Here is a 19,960-nt window from a genome sequence, read left to right as displayed (position 1 = left end):
AGTTTGATCTAAGAGAATTCTCAAGTGTATGTATTAATTGTTATCATGCAGTGAATGTAACATTTTAGAAGATTTATTTTTGTGGAGTTGTGATTTTATACTCTGTATCCTTTAACTCTAGTTTCCTTTATTACTCAGTTTTTCTGGTCCAAGAGTCATTAAACAAGAAGGACTCGTGCAGGATCCAGAATTAATCAATAAAAGTTACATAAGATTCAGAAGAAAACTATAAGCAATATAATTTTGGTTTTAATTTTGTTCTCTACTAATTTTAGAGGAAAAAATTCTAATTAATCTTAGCAGTTGATTGGCCCCGATGACTCAGGTTAATTTTAACAAGTATTATATTATACGGGTTGGGGGGTATTAAGTGTTGCTGAAGTATCTTTTAAGTACAGGACTAATTAATATTTGTAAAGTCCCCTAAAAATGAAAAATAGTAGATTTAATTATCGTTTTTCCTATAGCATATTAACAATATTCTAGTCATTGATATTATTGCAGCACATGCAGCCCAGAGGATTTTGAGAATCAATTTCCTCGTATGTAAGATGGTTATAAAAATGTTTTGTATGCACATTATTATACTGCTAAAGGAAATCTGCAAATATAGAATGGTTGCAGCAAAGAATTTCTTGTTGTTTGAAAAGTGCCAAGCACATGTATAGTATTGTATAAATTGACAAAAACATATTAATTAATAATAATCAGCAATAACTGAATCACTTTCCAAAAGCTACCTCTAGTTCTTGTCCAAGTAGCCAATACATTAGCCACCTTACGCAGGTTAAAAACTATCTACAAACTTGTTTCAGGGCATTTCATTCCATCAATAAAACAAGTATAGCACAAAACGGGAATGTTGTCCACGTTATTTGCAAAACTCACTGACTTCTAACTACCAGAATAATGTTTGAGTCAGTCTCTAACCCAGATATGCTAAACTGTCCCCACTGGATGAATACTGAAAGTCCCATTGTGTACTCAGCAACAGGATGCAATCTTAAGGGAGAAGATGCAGGCTTATCTCAAAAATATAAATGGATACTCAACGGATTTTGGTGGTTAAGGTTTCTGGAAGAGAGAGTGCTCTCTTTGATTCCCCAGGTCCCTTCACGCTGTCCCTCAGGGAACGCACGCTCTTCTGACGATTACGTGCAAAACGAGCCCTCTTGATCTTCCACATTGCTGTATCACTGAGGTTGGCGACATTTGTCCGGACAGCAGTGATAGCTTTACAAATGCAATCAACCAAGTTAGGATTCATTCCACTGCATATTTACTGCAATCCTGAAAAGTCTCACATGCAGGCAGACCCCGAGCCCCACTGAAGTCAACAAGCCTTTATATGGGTGCCGGGGCGCCGCCACCACAGCTACAGCTACCATGGGGCTCCGGCGATGATTTAAAGGGCCCAGGGTTCCCAGCTGCCACTACTGCAGCCAGAGCCCAGGGCCCTTTAAATTGCCACCAGAGTCCCAGAGTAGCAGCAGCAATTTAAAGGACCCAGGGATTTAAAGGCCCAACCCCTTCCGCCTGAGCCCTCCCCCGCGCTCAGGACCCCAGCCCTGCGTACCGATAAGTCCCTTAAGTTACTTTCAGCCCTCCCAGTACACTTCAATTAGCTTTAATGGAGTATTGATGATCTGGGCACATGAGACATTGAAGCCCTTTGATTTTTACAGTAATTAGAGATCCAAAAGCAGATAATCAAATCCCCTAAACCCCTTATGGTTATGTTTGGAAAGCCAAGAAGCAAAGGGGCAAAAGGTGGACATCTGCAGCATAGTTATATATTAAATGCTCCCAAATATTTTCCACTTTAAGTTACTGATTGATTTGTAATTTTTACAATAAATCATGTAAAAATAATCATACAAAGACAAGTGCAATTATTATTTTATCTTAGCCCATTGGAGGATGGAAAAAGACAGGATCTCCATGGGTATCTTAACAGGAAGCCAGGTATGTGCAGTACCTCTGTTAAGAAATGTCTGTTACAGACACTATGGGAATTATTAACTGTAATTAACTGTTGTATGAGCCCCAAATACCGGTCATGTAATATCACCGTTGCCATTCATCCATTTGTATCTTTTGGACTGTATGGCTTCTGGGCCAGGGATTGTCTCTTTACCTATCTTTATACAGCCCCCAGCAGAATGAGGCCTAAACATGACTGGGGCCTTTGGGAATAATAATAAATTAAATAAATAATAATAATAAATTAATTATTAATTATTATTAAGAGGGCAAACTATAAGCCCGTCTACGGTGGGGTCAAGAACAATGTTTGGGGGAACTGGTTCTAAAGAACATTCAGGCTAACTCAGTTTGACGTTGACTATTCACAGAACCAAATCATGTTTCAACAAAGTCTGAGAACTATGTTTTAACTAAAGCAGAACATGGTGTTTAAAAACCTTTAAACATAGTGTATCCTAATCTGGTCTAGGAATGTTTACACTGGGTTATCCACTTCTAGTTTAAAATGACTACATCAGTTCAGCAAACCTGGTTAAAGCCCCACTGCAGATGGGGCCTTCACTTCTTTCCTTCTCTAGTTCAGGGAGCTGAATTCCAGCAGTGGTGAAAGGTAATGTGTTTCTGATTCTGCTTACTTGTTGGAAAAGGGAATTCTTTGTTGCAATCCAGATGAAGCTGTGCTTCCAGAGAGAGTGTCTCAAAGCGATTCACAAAGAACTCCCAGCTCAAAGCCGGAATGTCCTGCTTTAGAAAATGAAGGAGCAAAAGCTTGCTGAGAATTGTGGGTCTGTCTTTGACAACTGTATCAAACTGGAAATCAAGGCAGAGGCACAGACCCTGTGGAGGAAAAAAAGAACAGAACTCAGATGGAAAGAGTATTATTTTAAAGAACACTTGTTAGAGAGGCAAACCTCTCAACTTCTCTAATCAGCTGGTAGAGAAGAAGGGCCTGTTTCTGGTCTCTCACACATGTCAGTTGGGAATAACTACTGAAACTGATGGAAAACCAATGTAAGTGAGGGAAGAATTAGGCCCTCGTCGTTTTGAATGGGGGATTTTCCATTTTAATTTTTAAAAATATGTAAGTATAGGGAAAAATTTTACCCTATTACATGCGACACACAAAATTCTCCCTGATCATACCCTGCTGCTCTATTGGTTTCAGTGAAGTTATACCAGTGTATTGGCCCCAAGTCATTTTAAAGTGGAGGAAGCAACCCAGAGTTCTGACAAGCAAAGAATATAGGAATCAATGCAGTGCATCTAGAAACAGTTTCAAACCCAAACCCCGCCGTTACTATGACATACCTATCAGGCAGAAGGACACTGCGGGTATTAGCAATGCAGATGTGCATACCATGCAAAACCCTTTGCCTCAGAATTCTTGGGCCAAATTCTGCCTTCATTTTCGTTCATGCAAACCCATTGCTTTCAAGGAGTCTTCAAAACCAAGGGGGGTTCAGGGAATTTGGCCCTTTATTTCCAGCAGAGCCATAAAAGTAGCATTGGGGCTAGAGCACTTAAGTAGAAAGCATGTACCATATTCTGATAAAATAAAATGAATGGAAGCTAATGGAAAGGACTTCGCTTGCTAACAGAAATTCAAGGAGTTCGATACAGTTCATGAAGAGTGGAGACTATTGAAGCATGTACCACTAGAAACGTATGTTACCTCCCATTAATTCAATCAATGAAACATGATGGGAATTTAGCAGCAATTCTACTGGTTCAACTGTTTTAAGTAATCAAAAATGTTATTTTAAATGTTTTAATAACTACATAGATCAAAAGTATAGGTTTGATCTTGACCTTCTAGTGTACCCAAAATTCCCATTGATTTCAGTAGGAGTTTTAGGTAGGCAGGCTCAGGCCCCAAATGAGAAAGATATATTACATAGTTAAAAGTATCAAAGGCACACAAATGCTGCTGTGTTTTATTAGCACAAGAATTTTGAGCTTGGTGTCAACATTCATGTTTGAAAAAGACAACAGGAATTAAATATTTAACAAGTGCAGCATATGTGGGACAAGTCTGTCTTCCTCAAAAAGAACCACCTTTGGCCAGACCACAAAGAAAAATCTGGCTTAGGCAGTTATTTGTAGCCTTTGGCATATGCAATCAATTTGTCAAAGCACTAGGGACACATTTGAAAAGATTTAGACAGAACTGGAGCTGTGCAACTCCGACTGTCTTCAGCAGAATCCACATTCCCTGAGCTGTGCTTTGAAAATCTGCCCCATATATCGTATAAAATAGCAAACCTATTAACTGCATTTTATGGGCAACTGTACTGGAATTATTACTTAAATATCTTTTTTGTTCTATCTACCAGAAATAATTTATACCAGATATTGCACTAAACTTTATAATGAGATTTTTTCATCTTGCTTATAAATGTAGGTCCTGATCCTGCAAAGATTTATATATGTGCTTAATTTTAAGCACATGAGTAGTCCAATCAGGGGGTCTTCTCATATGCTTAAAGATAAACATGCATATAAATCTTTCAAAGATCAAGGCAATAGGTAGCTTTGTTTTCATAAATTTTCTGCTATCTGTTTACCTGTGAGTAAGGCCGTTCATGTACAGGGGTTTTTTTGTTTAAAAATTCCTAGGAATTTATCAGTGTTTACTACAAAGATAAAAATGGGTGAAAATCAGTGCAAAAAATTAACTTTGCCATTTTCTAGTAAATATTGGGGGACAGGAGGACAGAAAAAACAACATATAGAGAAAAGTAAAAATACGGAGTTTAATGCTGTGGTTTATTTCATAAAATGTACATTAACAGTTCGTACACATATGCACATGTGCATGTGTGGATCTTCCACTACTTTGCCTTAAACAGACAACCTCGCAATTACACTTAGACTAATTTATTAACAACATAAATACATTTACCTCATATAATGTATTAGATTTTCTTAATATAATCAGTATTTTCCTGTACATGATTGGTCCAAACTTAGGGTGAAAACCAATAAAAACTGAATAATATCTTTTGTAAAACCTGGGAATTTTTCAGTAAATAAAAAAAAAAAAATCAGTAAAAACTGAAAATGAAAGGGCCTTACTTGTAAGTAAGTGCATTTTTGAACTATATTTTTTTCCAGCATTAAAAAGAAAATCACCCCAATTTGTTTTACCATTATAAAAATAATTATGTTTTTTCAAGTAATTGCTCAGATGCTGTAGAATCCTATTGTAAGCTCTAGTGTTTTGGACCACAAGACTGGCACCTCTAGAATCTGTAAAGGGCATGTTGCCCCTGTGCGAGTTAGCTACTGAGAACCTTAAGATGTTGTGTTTTCTGAGGTTATAGTGATGGGCCAAACTCCAAACTATGGATCTGAACACCTTTGAATTTTGGGAAAAAAATGGGTCAAGATCCTGTCTTTGTCACTTGCACTCATTTCTAGCTTTGATGCATTTTTTTGTTCCATATGGTGAACCTACCTGCAAAGCTGGCCTCTTTATGGTGTCAAGTAATAGCCCAGCTCTTGTTGCCACTGCAGGGTTGACATCCTCCACGGCAGTCAAAAAACAGCAGAATGCATGAGCCAAAGAATATTTCAGCAGGTGATTTTTGGTCACTGAGTGAATGTCCAGAAACCTGCACAAAACAGCCACTTTCTCTACTGCAGCAGACAAGCCCCCAAACAAAGAGAATATTCACATTAATTCAAGCAGTGACCTTTTCCCCCTATGTTTTCAACAAAATACACAGGCCTGTATCTCATAGAAAACAACAAAGAATAATCAAAACATCAGTTTGTTTCCACTTTCAGCTTTGTGCGACAAGTGCACATTTTTCTCATTACCCCAATTACTTACAAGTTACCCAGATTCTCCCCTACACTACAGCCACTTCGTGTCATACCCTTGGTGCAAAGTAGCCCCAACGCCAGCACAACCAGCCACAGGATGATCATTCCAATGCAGGAAGATCTTTTGGAGGCACAGAGCCAGCACAGCTGCTTCTACACCAGCCAACCTGCCTACAGCTGGCAGGACTATAGGAAGGAGCTTCTAAATTCATAGATTCATAGATTTTAAGGCCACAAGGGACTATTATGATCATCTAACCTGACTTTCCGTATAATACAGGCCAAAAAATTTCACCCAGTTCTCTGCATCCTTGCAATTGCAAGCAGCTATAATGGCCCTTTGGGGGCACTGGCAGACAGCAGAACTTAGAGCAGCTTTTAGATTGACTGTCCTGGTGCACCGCTGGCCAAAGACCTCTTTACACCCCACCCCTTTTCCCAAGCTGCACTGTGCACTCCTTGTCTGCAGCCAAGCACGTGGGCCAGTAATTCCAAAATAAAATCCAGTGGGCTTGAGTCTCTTCTCCCTTACACCAATGTAAATTAAAAGTAACTCCACTAAAGTCAATAGATTGACATCAGTGTAACACCAGCATAAGAGAGGAAAATAAGGCTGACTGATTGTAATAGTTGCTTCTTTTTTTTCATTCCCCTATTTCAAACATCAGGATCACTTTGATTTGAAGGAATTCCTCTTTTAAGGAGCAGACGGGAACAGCCACTGCTTCTTGGCATTAAACCTGAACTAGTATCATGGGCCTTGATTGACCAGCACAGAGAATATCAATCCAATGGGCAGTAATATAGATCTGTTTTTTCTGATAACAGAAGGGTAAAACTATGCATGGAGATTACTAGAGAATTTTATCATGCTACAAACATACACCAATACCGGAGAGCTAAGTTAAATACCCTTTAAAAGGCAATACAAGGGGGTACACAGTGAGTAATGCTCCAATACTGGAGATATTTAAACTAGGCTAGCCAGAGCACAAGGAAATGGACCATAAGGAACAATCCTGCATTAGCAAGAGGTAGATGGACTATGTGTGGCGGACATAATGGGTCTTTTCTATCAGTGTGGTGTATGATTTTATTAAACCAACCACCAGAGCAGCCAATGAAGACAATGAATTTAAAAAAAAACAAAAAACACTTATGGGTAACAGATGGAAAGAAACTGTAGAAAAATAGCCTCTCTACCTTAAACAGCCAATGCCAACTACAATATCTACAACTGATAAAACCCCTTCCTCCCTGCCATAGCAACCCGCATGCAAATATCGTACACTTCTCAGACCTACCTGCTTCAAACCTCATCTTCCAATCTTTGCTGTTAAAATTGCTGTTTATGATTGTCCAGAAAATATCAGCTCCATGAGGAAGCGACAGAGCATGTAGAAGGAGTGGAACAGCCAATGAAGAAAGCTGAGAGAAATCAGACTTCACTACTCTCCATAAACTAGAAGGACCAACAAAAGCAAATCTGATCACAGAATCTGTCTTTTACTCACAGAACGTCCTTCATACTAAATGTCTACATTATGTTACTGGGGGGAATTTGCTTCATAAGAAAAGGGGTACATTTGTGAGTTACACCCGGCACTCATGTCAGCAATTCAATGTTGCTGTATGTGGAAGTCCCATATATTCCTGCATCTATATTCATTTTAAATGAATTTTGTTGGGGGAGGTTCTAGCAGTTTTTGGAAACTGTCGGTCAGAGACATTCACCAGCATAAATGAGACAGAAATGTATTACTCCACATGAAAAACATACATCTAACTCATTGTAAAACAATTGGTGTGTGGAATGTAGGAACTGCTAGGCCTGATCAGATCAAAGAAGATCTCATCTGGTGTTCTCTCTCCAACAGTGATGCTTTTGCACCTCCTTACAGTTGGTTACTCCCCTTTGGTTTTACACTGGCCAAACAACATATTTCTCAGCTAATATTAAGAGGTGGCAGGGAATTTTCCAACAATTTTTTTTCTGATAGAAAATGTTGGTCCTGCAAAATCTAAGTTGTCCTTGGTAAAACTTTAATTTTACCAAAATGTTTTTGATTTTTTATGGGGAAAATCTAAATGAAATATTTCACTTCTGATTGGGTGTTCCTGAATCAAAACTTTTCAGTTTTTTGAACTGAATTAAACATTTTGTTTCAGGTCAGTTCAACATTAATCTGTATCCACCTGGGCAGCTGCAGTGCCTCATGGAAGCTGTAGTTCAAGTGCTTCATGCCCCCTTTCTCCCCTATGGGCTTGGCTCCCCAGCCAGACTTTATCTCCCATGGTGCACCTCATTCTCCCTTCTAGATATTTCCTTTATGGTGCATCACAGGAAATGTAGTCTGTGACGGGAGCCTGGTCCATAGAAGAGAATGGGGAGGATGACGCACCCAAATTACAACCCCTTTGAGGCACTGCAGCAACCCAGGCAGACACAGTTCAGTGTCGAACTGAACCTAAACATTTCAACATTTAATTCTGTTTAAAAAAATATTCAGTATTTCAATTTTTCATCCAGATTTGGAACATAAGAACAGCCACATTGGGTCAGACCAATGGTTCATCTAACCCAGTATCCTATCTGCAGACAGTGGCCAATGCCAGATGCTTCAGAGGGAATGAACAGAACAGGGCAATTAGCAAGTGATCCATCCCCTGTCATCTTGTCCCAGCTTCTGGCAGTCAGAGGTTTAGGGACACCCAGAACATGGGGTTGCATCCCTGACCATCCTGTCTAACAGGCATTGATAGACCTAGCCTCCGTGAACTTATCTAATTCTTTTTTTAACCCAGTTATACTTTTAGCCTTCACAACATTCCCTAGCAACAAGTTCCACAGGGTGACTGTGCGTAGCGTAAAGAAATACTTCCGTATCTCCGTTTTAAACCTGCTGCCTATTAATTTAATTGGGTGACCCCTGGTTCCTGTGTTACGTGCAGGGGTAAATAATACTTCCTTATTCACTTTCTCCATACCATTTATGATTTTATAGACCTCTTATCATATTTCCTCTTAGTCATCTATTTTTCTAAACTGAACAGTCCCAGTCTTTTTAATCTCTCCTAATATGGAATGCGTTCCATACCCTTAATCATTTTTGTTGCCCTTCTCTGTTCCTTTTCCATTTCTAATATATTTTTTTGAGATGGGGTAACCAGAATTGCATGCAGTATTCAAGGAGTGGGCGTACCATGGATTTATAGAGTGACATTATGATATTTTCTGTCTTATTATCAATCCCTTTCCTAATGGTTCCTAACATTCTATTAGCTTTATTGATTGCAACTGCATACTGAGCAGATGTTTCCAGAGAACTATCCATGATCTCTTTCTTGAGTGGTTACAGCTAAATTAGACTGAATCACTTTGCATGTACAGATAAAAACAAAATGTTAAAATACCAGAATTTCCTGATTTTCTATCTGCTCTAGTTAATGTTTAATACAAACACTGCCATATGCACTTTTGAGAACAGAGATATTGTGTAACCCTTCTTACTATTATCATTATTTATACTGCACCACAGGTGCACATGGTGCCTTACAGACAAATAAAAAATCCAGGAAAGCTCTGAAGATTTAACAATCTAAGATGAATCCTGCAAGTCCTTACTCACACAAGTTGTCCCACCAAAGCCGATTGAATTGCTTATGCTAGTAAGAAGCACATGATTGGGCCCCAGAGCAATAAGACTTGACATAAGGAGAGACAATAATGGACAAAAGGAAAGGGAGGAAAGAAAGGAATGAGATTTACACAATGTCAGTTTCTTAGTACATGATATGACAAGTCTGTTGTTCATATGGCCAAGCTCCTTGCAAATAAACTACTGCAAGCATTCATCCCATAGCAATCAAAACAAAACTTAAGATTTAAAAATAAAATTCACATGCTGTACATAGTTCTGATCTGCTTTTCCTTGAACTGTTTTTTTATTTCCACAAATCAGTTTCATTGACAATATATGAGCATTCCTGGAACCATTATTGCAAATTTGCACTGCAATCAGGGAGGCTAGTGGTCTAGCAAAGGGAGCACTGGACTGGGAGTTAGGATACATGGGTTCTGTTCTCAGCTCTGGGACTGACCTGCTGTGTGACCTTGGACAAGTTACTTCACTTTTCGGTGCCTTTGTTTCCCTTCCCACCCTTTGTCTATCTTGTCTATTTAAACTGTAAGATCTTTGAAGTAGCAACTGCTTCTCACTGTGTGTTTGTACAATGCCTAGCACAATGGACCTCTGATCCTGGTTGGAATTTAGACGCACTAGCTGTAATATAAATAAAAATGACAATTCCTGGGTTAAAAACATACCTTGCAATCAGCATCTGATCTTGAATGTAAGCCAAGAATTGTGGATGGTCCTTTCTTGCAATGTACAAACATTCCCCATGAAGACAGAGAATCTTCAAACAGTTCAGCATGTTAAAAAGAATGTCTGGCTCTTCAAATCTAGCCATTTCCTGTGCAAGCAATTCATGTAATTAATGCCACTCTCAAAGCAGGGATGTCATTAAATCAAATATATAAACTTAAAAAGTAATCAGCTGTACCTGCAATATAGTGTATATGAGCTTCAAGGTAACTGGAAGTTGCTGGTAACAGAATTTTCTTTCGGTGTCATTTTTTATTGACGCTAAAATCAAGTTACATTAGAGTCATTAATACAGGGGTCGGCAACCTTTCAGAAGTGGTGTGCCGAGTCTTCATTTATTCACTCTAATTTAAGGTTCCACGTGCCAGTAATACCTTTTAACGTTTTTAGGTCTCTTTCTATAAATCTATAATATATAACTAAACTATTGTTGTATGTAAAGTAAATAAGGTTTTTAAAATGTTTAAGAAGCTTCATTTAAAATTAAATTAAAATGCAGAGCCCCCTGGACCGGTGGCCAGGACCCAGGCAGTGTGAGTGCCACTGAAAATCAGCTCGCGTTGCCGCCTTCGGCACACGTGCCATAGGTTGCCTACCCCTGCATTAATATATCATCTCTTTTGCTGGTTGGGAATGTAACTAGAAAATAAACCAAGGGAAGGTGAGATTGCTACAAAAGGCTAATGCATGCCAGCTATAGCTCTACTGAAGTCAGTAGAATTATATTAGGAATTAATTTGACACATAACATTTTTCTGTGTGATCAAAGGAATGGGTTTTTTAATGATTTTTTTTCTTGGTCCAACAATTTTGCTATATATGTGTATAAATGGAACACAACTTTCCCATAGAATGAACACATTTTAAAAGTATTAAATGCATGAAAAACTATCAATTCTGTAATGGACTTGCAAGACTACTTCAAATCTTTGTATTTTTTTAAGGAATAAAGCCAAACCAATGCTTCATTTAACACCTAGTTCATCTGTCCCCCTAACTTACCAGCATTTTCTGTTGTCTCTCTATGATTTCCTGGGTTTTCTCCATGTTTTGTTGCAGATTTATTTTCCTCTTCCCCTTCAGTTCCTATAATGAATTCGGGTCTAGTATACAGAAGACTATCCTCAAGGTTGTCTGTGGGCTCCTATAAGAACACAATAATGATTATACCTAGCTCTTATTAAGCACTTCTCATCAGTAGACCTCAAAGCAGTTTACAGAGGAGGTCAGTATCATCATCCTCATTTTACAGATGGGGAAACTGAGGAATTCAATTCATTTCTTGATGTACAGCCTTCAATACACTAAGCCAAATCCTAATCTTTAAATTAAATCCTGCATTCATAAACGGGGCTCAAACTGAGCATGAATGGACTGTACGCATGTACATTTGGGTGTGGTAATGTCAGCATTCTCAAACCTGGGCATTTAAGTGAGTCTCATAAAAAGTAACAAAGGATCTTTAATGATCACAAGTGGCCAGGAACTTTGGTTAAGATATTCAAAAATGACTAGTGATGTGGGGTGCCCAACCTGAAACAGCTTTGAGGGACCTGACTTTCTAAAATCAGGCCCCTTTAAGGGACATCTAGTCGGACACTTGAAAACTGAATCGCCCAAAATCACTAGTCACTTGAAAATCTTGGCCCTTGGTTTTAATTAGTTATATAAACAACTTTGAAGATGAAAAGCACTAAGCAGCATCTTTTTTAATCTGAAAGACATCATCTCCAACAACAGAGCCCTGCCACCACTGGTTCAAAGCTGATATAGAAGGAAGAGTGCCACCCATTGTATCAATATCATTGCTAGCGAGTGTGCCTTGAAGGTTTCCCATCCAAGCTTATCAGATCTGACAAGTCAATGGGAATTTTGCTCTAGAATTCCTCTGTGCACAAGATCAATGCAGTTCACTTCCTTATGTCAGCCTAATTAAAACAGGAGTTTTGGGGAACTCTCATAATTTGTCATTTAATTACATAAGCTATTTGTTTCACTACTTACCACCAGCCTGATTTCTTCTTTTGGAGCTAGTCGCTCCAGCAGCTCACAAGCCAGCTGGTAACAGAGAATGCTAGACTGGCACAGGTTACATTCTACTACTTTTTCATCTTTCTGACAGGTGTGAGAGCCACCCCAAGGGGCCTGAAACACATTGTTTATGATGGAAATTATGTCCTTCGAGAGACTGTTCTCCAAACCCAAGGTGATGCCATCATCTTGGAGTTCCATCTGAAAGTCAGTGATAGAATGGTAAGGAATTAACTATTTGATTAATGATCAGTGCTCTTCCTATTCTGCTTAGTCTCACATTACTGCCAGTATTAAATTAACTAGACAAAGAGTATGACATGTAGTGTGGCTCACAGTTTCAAAAGTGGCCACTGATTTTGGGTGCCCAACTTTAGACACCTAGGGTGGGATTTTCATAGCCACATAGGGGATTTGCATGTCCAATTCCCATTAACTTTAATATGAGATGGGTATCTAAATCACTTAGACCACTTCGTAAATCTGAGCCCTAGCACCATCATTGGGTCCAGCAGAGATGTGGTTGGTGCAGGACTTGAGGGGAGAGACAAAGATGGCTTTACACTAACTTTGTGCTTTCCCCTGATCCCTGAGTCTGCGAGGTCCAGTTTGGCTCTCAGCACAAGTTAGACCAACCATCTGGGCTCCTTTCATTTATCCCAATTGGTAACAGCCCCAAGGGGCCATTACTCCAGCTGAGGATCGTCAGAGCACAGCAGTGCTCTGGCCACATCCTCTTTCCTGCCTACACTCTCTTGCCATGCCACCTAAATCAGTGGCTGTGATAGCAGGTTGTGTAGAGCTACCTACGACAACTCTATGTGACCCTGGGACTCCTCCAACCAGGAGCATCCTAATCTGTCCACTCAAGGCAACTTTATGTCCTCTCTGAATCACTAGAGTAGTACAAAGGGACTTCAGCCGAGGCTGGGATCTGAAATCTGAGCCTGATTTTTAGAGCTGCTGATCACCTACAAATCAGCTGGGGGGGGGAAGAGATAGCTCAGTGGTTTGAGCATTGGCCTGCTAAACCCAGGGTTGTGAGTTCAGTCCTTGAGGGGGCCACTTAGGGATCTGGGGCAAAATCAGTACTTGGTCCTGCTAGTGAAGGCAGGGGGCTGGACTCAATGACCTTTCAAGGTCCCTTCCTGTTCTAGGAGATAGGATATCTCCATTAAAAAAAAAAAATCCAAATATATATATATATATATATATATATATATATATTTGGACCTATATCTAGAGAGCACTACACTGGGATATGCCATTTTCAGCTAATCATCCTGATTAAGTAGCTGTTCTGAAACTGGAAGGAGGCCATTTTAAAAAAAAAGTTGGAAAAGACTTAAATGAAATAAAACACTACATGGAATAAAAAAGATAAGAATGAGAAAGACATTGACTGTACTTTATCTTTATTGCTGCTCCTAATCTTCATTTGGTAAATTCTATATTAAAAGGTCAGCGCTCAGAATTTCACACCAATTTAACACTTGGTTAAGTACCAGTGAATTCCTTAACACTGGATGAAGGCATCCCCATTAAGGAGGTGTCCTCACTAGGAAAAGAAATGTATTCCTAACCAACATGAGGTAAAACCCTAGCTGAAAACAAGGCAGTTTGTAGTTTTCACATGAGTTAGCAGTGAGGCTCCCCCAGTCTTTAACTCGACTTGCTAACTCATGTGAAAACAACAAACTGCCGTCACTAGGATTTTACCTCATGTTAGATAACCCAAATTAAACACACAGCTTTTTCTAGGCTATGTCTACACTAGCACTTTTGTCAGTATAACTTACATTGCTCAGGGGTATGAAAAAACACCCCGAGTTACACAGACAGAAGCACCGGTGTGGACAGTGCTATGTTGGCAGGAGACACTCTCCTGCTGACTTGGCCACCGCCACTCGTTAGGCGTGGTTTAATTATGTCAATGGGAGAGATCTCTCCTGTCGGCATAGAGCAGCTACATGGGAAATCTTACAGCAGCGCCGCTGCCTTGGTACAGCTGCGCCACTGTAAGTTGTCTAGTGTAGACATGGTTCTAGTGAAGATACACCTTATGGGGTTTTTAACATATACATTTGCAATTAGTGCAGCCACTTAAATAAAAATTAATTCGCTAAATTAGTGCAAAACTGTGTGTGCGCAGAGTTATTTTAATTGAAAAGTGGTTTATTTTGGTTTTGTTTATCTCTGTTCTTAAGGACTTGTCTCCCTAGAGAAATGTCTACACTTAAAAGCACTGCAGATGCCCTGCTGTAGCACTTCAGTGTAAACACTCACTACAGCAATGGGATGGGTTCTCCTGTTGCTATAGTCAATCCTCCTCCCCAAGAGGCAGAAGCTAGGTCAAAGGAAGATTTCTTCCATCAGCCTAGCGCTGTCTACACTGGGGGTTGGGTCAACATAACTACGTTACTTAGGCTTGGTCTACACTTACCCCCCAAGTCGAAGTAAGGTACGCAAATTCAGCTACGTGAATAACATAGCTGAATTCGACATACCTTACTTCGAACTTACCGCGGTTCAGACGCGGTCCACACGCGGCAGGCAGGCTCCCCGTCGACTCCGCGGTACTCCTCTCGTTGAGCTGGAGTACCGCAGTCGACGGGGATCACTTCCTGGTTCGATTTATCGCGTCCAGACCAGACGCGATAAATCGAACTCGGAACTTCGATCCCCAGCCGCCGAACTAGCGCGGCAGTGTAGACCAGCCCTTAGGGATGTGGTTTTTTCACACCCCTGAGCAACTTAGCTGGGTCAACCTAACTTTTTAGTGTAGACCTGGCCTTAAATCAGTTTATAAAGTGACTTAATTAAATCAATACAAACCTCTATGTGAACACTTTTATTCTGGTTTAAGTGTGGCTTATTTTGATTCAGCCTAATCAATTCAACAACTTGTCCACAAGGAGTTTCCATCAGTTTAACTAAAGCAATTTAAAATTATACCTTAAATTAAACCTGTGCAACTTTCTTGTACAGAAAAGTGCTGACATTGACTTAAAGCAAACTAAAATAAGTCTGGTTTAAACCAAAACAAGTGTCCACGGTGCTTTTTGTACAAGTTTAACTAAATTAGTTTAAAATTGCACTTTCAGTTAAATCGATGAAACTCTGCAGGTTGACAGCTGTAAATTGATTTCTACAAAGAAGTCCCAATAAAGTGATCAGCTTGATTACACTGTTTAGATCCACATATTTTTCATGTCTTTTGACTTTTGTGTTCATCTAAATATGGGAATAGTTAATTTCCTTTCAGGTCATTCAGAAAAAACATGGGTGGGTTTCATAGAATATCAGGGTTGGAAGGGACCTCAGGAGGTCATCTAGTCCAACCCCCCTGCTCAAAACAGGACCAATCCCCAGGCAGGTTTTTGCCCCAGATCCCTAAATGGCCCTCTCAAGGATTGAACTCACAACCTTGGGTTTAGCAGGCCAATGTGCAAACCACTGAGCTATCCCTCCCCCTGAATCTTGTATAGTATTGAGAACTATATTTCTGCATCAGTTTAATATAGACATTCTTTATCTGCTGGCACCTGCTTCAGGATGAGATCAAACATCAGTATGAAGCAATTCAGATTCATTTCATCTTCATCACAGTCAAAGTCTATAGTCCTCCCTCCAGGATGTCCAAAGTTCTTGAATGGGCTGCGGAAAGGACTGCGCATGGGGCTGCGAAATGGGCTCTGGAAAGGACTTGGGAAAGGACTCAGCATATTGTGCTGAACCCTGCGTCCAGGGTCAGAGGCAACACTCACCTGAAGAAACAAGAAATGGATACACACAAGTCAACTTTAAACACTTGGGCATTGGCTAGTATGATACTAAAGGAAATGAGGGAAACTGCTTTACTGTTCCCTGTTAGGGCTGTTTCTTGTACATTTTCAACTGGTTCTTAATGCCACTAAACGTTAAAATATATTATAAATACAATGGGCCAAATTCTGCACTGATATACATGTTGGTGTATGCAAGACAGCTGAGGTCAAATTAATGTTTGGTGTAACTCTACCGATTTCAGTAAAGTTACATCAGAGGGGAATTTGGCCTCCTAGTGTAAACCGGCCAGAAAATGAATACAGGTGATAAAGCAGCCAAGTTACACTGATCTGACATTTTATGATAGGCAAAAGGAATCGAACCCCACAAATGCTCTGAAAGCGGGGTAGTGGCTGATGAAAAAAAGAGGGTGTATTAAGAAAATAGTGTCAACTAAGGCGATCCCTAGATGTGTCAGATAGCTGAAAAGCAACTAGCAAAAGAACATAAAATAAAGCAACACAGACACAGGAAACTTACACCCACACCATGATAGGCACCCCACATCACTCCCAGTAACACACACAAAATCCCACAGTGGTGCAGGGAAGTCTGCTGTCAAACCGCACATTTATCTACTTTTAGGCCAACTATTGTCTGAAATACAGTATAGTCAAACTATGTGTTTCTTCTGTACAGTATTCTACAGTGGTCCTGGACTAGCTGTGTTATCCTCTATGAGTCTGCTGTCTGCAATGCCAATGCTACAACAGATGAGGATCCCGCTACAACCCAGGGATTCTTCAGTTGCCCATTTTGGGCAGCTTTTAGCCCCTTTGCACCATTAGTGGAGCTGAGGATCTGACCTTCTGAGTTTAAGCTTCCTGACTGTCACATGCACTGTGTGTGGTGTCATTTAGCAGTATTCCTGTTTGCCTCTATGAGTCAGGCTCCTAGCGTGATAATCACATTGTTCTCTCCTGAATATTCACTATGCCTCTGGGCGCCAACCTATCTTCTTTTGCTCCACAAAATCCAAATTTGGAATTTTAAAGCCTGAACACATTTTAACAAGTGGCTTTAGTTTACATCCATTTCTGCACCTCTACTGCAGAATTTGGCCCAATATAGGTGTGCTAAAAATGTGAAAGAAACATTCCACACCTCACCTGCAGTACCAGCAAACAAACATTCACTGCTTTCATAAACATTGCATGCCAAGTAACTGCAGGATCTTCCATTGTTTTTCTGTAACTCAACTAAAAATAACTGAATAGCGGCAAAAAAGTAAAGATAAGGAAGTGATGTTAAAAGATGAAACATCAGAGGATAAACTCTACAGTTTTGAGTCACAAGGAGCAGAATTCATAAGGCTGATGAAAGCAAAAGGACATGCTTCCACTTATTATTAATGACATGCTTGTGTTTCTGTTACACAGGAAACAGTACAGTGTTTTAGAAATGAAGTACTAACAGATTTTCAGAATTTATGCACAGGTTTCAATAAATATGTTTGCTTCATTTTTCACATTTTCTCTGTTTAAGACCAGTGAATTCATTTTGGAAGCCAGAGTCAGATAGAGGAATCCATTTCAAATGGAGGAGCTGTTAGAGAAGCATTCAGTCAAATGTCTGATCTATTGCAGCTAGTTGCATGAGTTAAATATTGGCCAGTTTGGGTTTGTGCTGCTGCAAACTGGTTCATTTGATTTGTACAGCAGACAGCCTAGAGATTCAGAGTCTACGTTGTCTGCTGACATATTACCAGCAGATAACACTTTAAGGACTAGAGGAGAGAAATTGAGACAGGATTGGATTTAACTGCAATGACTGAATATGCATCTGCCACCAAAAAGGCCCCCTCAAAAAGCCTCTAAGCAGGCTTGCCTATTGGACAAAGTGTTAGCTCTTAGCAAAAAGTCAAAGGAAGCTGCTTCCTTCTTCTTCCATGAGAGGTAAATATTGGAGAGTGTAGAGGCAGGTTAGGTAAAATACAAGGAAAAATGGAGGGACAAGGAAACTAATTCTGCTCAGTCATCACCACCAGTAAGTGCCTCGGCCCTACCAAACATGTGCGACACGAATATGAAAGCTCACCCTAGATGACCAGATGTCCATCAAAAATTGCTGGTTGATGGTAGTGGACAGAAGATACAGAGAATGAAAATTGTTGGAAAAGTTAACAACACAAAATAAATACTAATGCTTAGCTATTATATAGATGCCATACACCAAGTGAAACAGTTCACTCAGAAAGAGATTTCACAATTACACTCTACCAAATTACAACACATCTACCAAATTATTAATTTATAATTAAAACTGATCAAATGGGAGGCTGGCATTAACTCAAGCTGTGTTGATTTTTATCACTCTCAAAATCTGTACTTTGTTTCCAATCAAGTGCTAGAGTAATTGGCAGCAAGTTTTTAAATCTTCATATGCAAATTAAAAGAGAAACTGTTTTAAGGAGAAAAAGAAAAAACAAAACAAGATGAAAGATAATACCCTTCGAGCTCCAAGATTCCCTGCCAGTTCACTGACTCTTGATTTTCTTTGATTTGCTAACTCTTTGACAGAATTAACTCCATCGGAAAACATACTGATCAGTAGCTGAAGAGGAACCACAATGTCTAACTCAGATAACACCTGAAGAAAGATAAAAATAAAAAAGCATGAGTTTTCAGCTCGGACCAAAAATACTAACTACCTTTATAAATACTTTAACCATGACCCTACTTCAACAAGATCCATAAACATGTGTCTAACTTCAGCCACGTGAATTGTTTGATTGAAGTCAATGGGACTATTCGTGCTTAAAGTTAGGCACATGCTTAAGTACCTGGCTGAATCAGAGCCAAGCAAATCTGTCTGAGTACAACAAAGAGCACTTTCCAATATGCTTGCAACTGAAACCTGACAACTCTCTTTGCTGATATTTGAGGCCCCTTTTATTCACAAACATTCTGATGTGAGGTGTTTTCACGAGATGTTTGTGTGAAGCAAAAATGACACAACTACTAGCATGAATAACTATTCACTAGGTGATACCACTAGTACTATTTATTATTTGTATTGCAGTAGTGCCCCAAGGCTCCAATCAGAATAATTCCTGTGGCCATTCTGAAAAGCTCTCTTCGTTATTCCTCAATAGATTCATCAAACAATTTCAAATATTGGTGAACAGACCAGGGGCTCTTCCTTTTCTCAAGGGACCCATCACATGCAGCAAATCACCAAGAGGGAATTCTCACAGTGACCCCTTCATGAACAAACCATAGACAAAACTGAGCTCGTTCAAACTAGTCATCGAACAGTTGTTAATAAGCAAATCTGCAAAAGGCACAATCTGTTGGTGGAAAATTTGCCAACAGACAAAACTATTACAGCCATCAACTAAACTGTTCTCTGCAAATAGGTCACCTAGCATTGGCTGCAAATAACTCTCATCGGGGCAGGAGCAATAACAATGGACATAAGTGTTATTCACACAAGGCCAACTATTGTAAAATGCACATGGCTTTAAGGGGAGCTGCACCCTGCAGGATGAATCTCTGAGAGACAATCATCCAAGTAGCTGCTCAGTATGCAGGGAAAGCACAGATGGTTGCAGTGTAGGGCCGCCCAGAGGGGGGGGGGCAAGTGGGGCAATTTGCCCCAGGCCCCGGGCCCCGAAGGGGTCCCGCGAGCCCTGGCCGAGAATCCCTTCCCTGGCTAGAGGCGCCTTTTTAATTTTTACTCACCTGGCAGCAGTCCGGGTCTCCGGCAGCGGGCCCTTCAGTCGCTCCACGTCTTCGGCGGCGGGTCCTTCAGTGCTGCCGAAGACGTGGAGCAAGTGAAGGACCCGCCCCCGCCGCCGCAGACTCGGAGTGCCGCCCGGTGAGTACAAGCGCCGCAGCAGGTGGTGCCTTTTTTTTTATGTCCGCTCCCCCGCTTTGCCCCAGGCCCCCTGAATCCTC

General features: G+C 40.1%; 1 protein-coding gene across 4 annotated transcripts in view; it reads right to left on the bottom strand.

Annotated features, from left to right (window-relative positions):
• UNC79 (unc-79 homolog, NALCN channel complex subunit) overlaps positions 1–19,960 on the bottom strand; it is a 139,209-nt gene that overhangs the window by 80,442 nt on the left and 38,807 nt on the right. For all 4 annotated transcript variants that reach the window (XM_026651282.2, XM_026651283.2, XM_026651284.2 and 1 more), the window contains exons 17-26: positions 18,510–18,650; positions 15,779–16,000; positions 12,207–12,434; positions 11,205–11,346; positions 10,381–10,463; positions 10,142–10,290; positions 7,119–7,276; positions 5,444–5,625; positions 2,622–2,823; positions 1,054–1,233 (exon numbers count right to left, since the gene is read on the bottom strand). In XM_026651282.2, coding sequence (XP_026507067.1) covers positions 1,054–1,233; positions 2,622–2,823; positions 5,444–5,625; positions 7,119–7,276; positions 10,142–10,290; positions 10,381–10,463; positions 11,205–11,346; positions 12,207–12,434; positions 15,779–16,000; positions 18,510–18,650 — 1,687 coding nt within the window. The remainder of the gene's footprint in view (positions 1–1,053; positions 1,234–2,621; positions 2,824–5,443; positions 5,626–7,118; positions 7,277–10,141; positions 10,291–10,380; positions 10,464–11,204; positions 11,347–12,206; positions 12,435–15,778; positions 16,001–18,509; positions 18,651–19,960) is intronic.

Source organism: Terrapene carolina, unplaced genomic scaffold (assembly GCF_002925995.2).
Source record: "Terrapene carolina triunguis isolate 2854851 unplaced genomic scaffold, T_m_triunguis-2.0 Scaffold96, whole genome shotgun sequence".
In the NCBI taxonomy this organism is placed as follows: Eukaryota; Metazoa; Chordata; order Testudines; family Emydidae; genus Terrapene; species Terrapene triunguis.
This window is presented reverse-complemented; position numbering and strand designations above follow the sequence as displayed.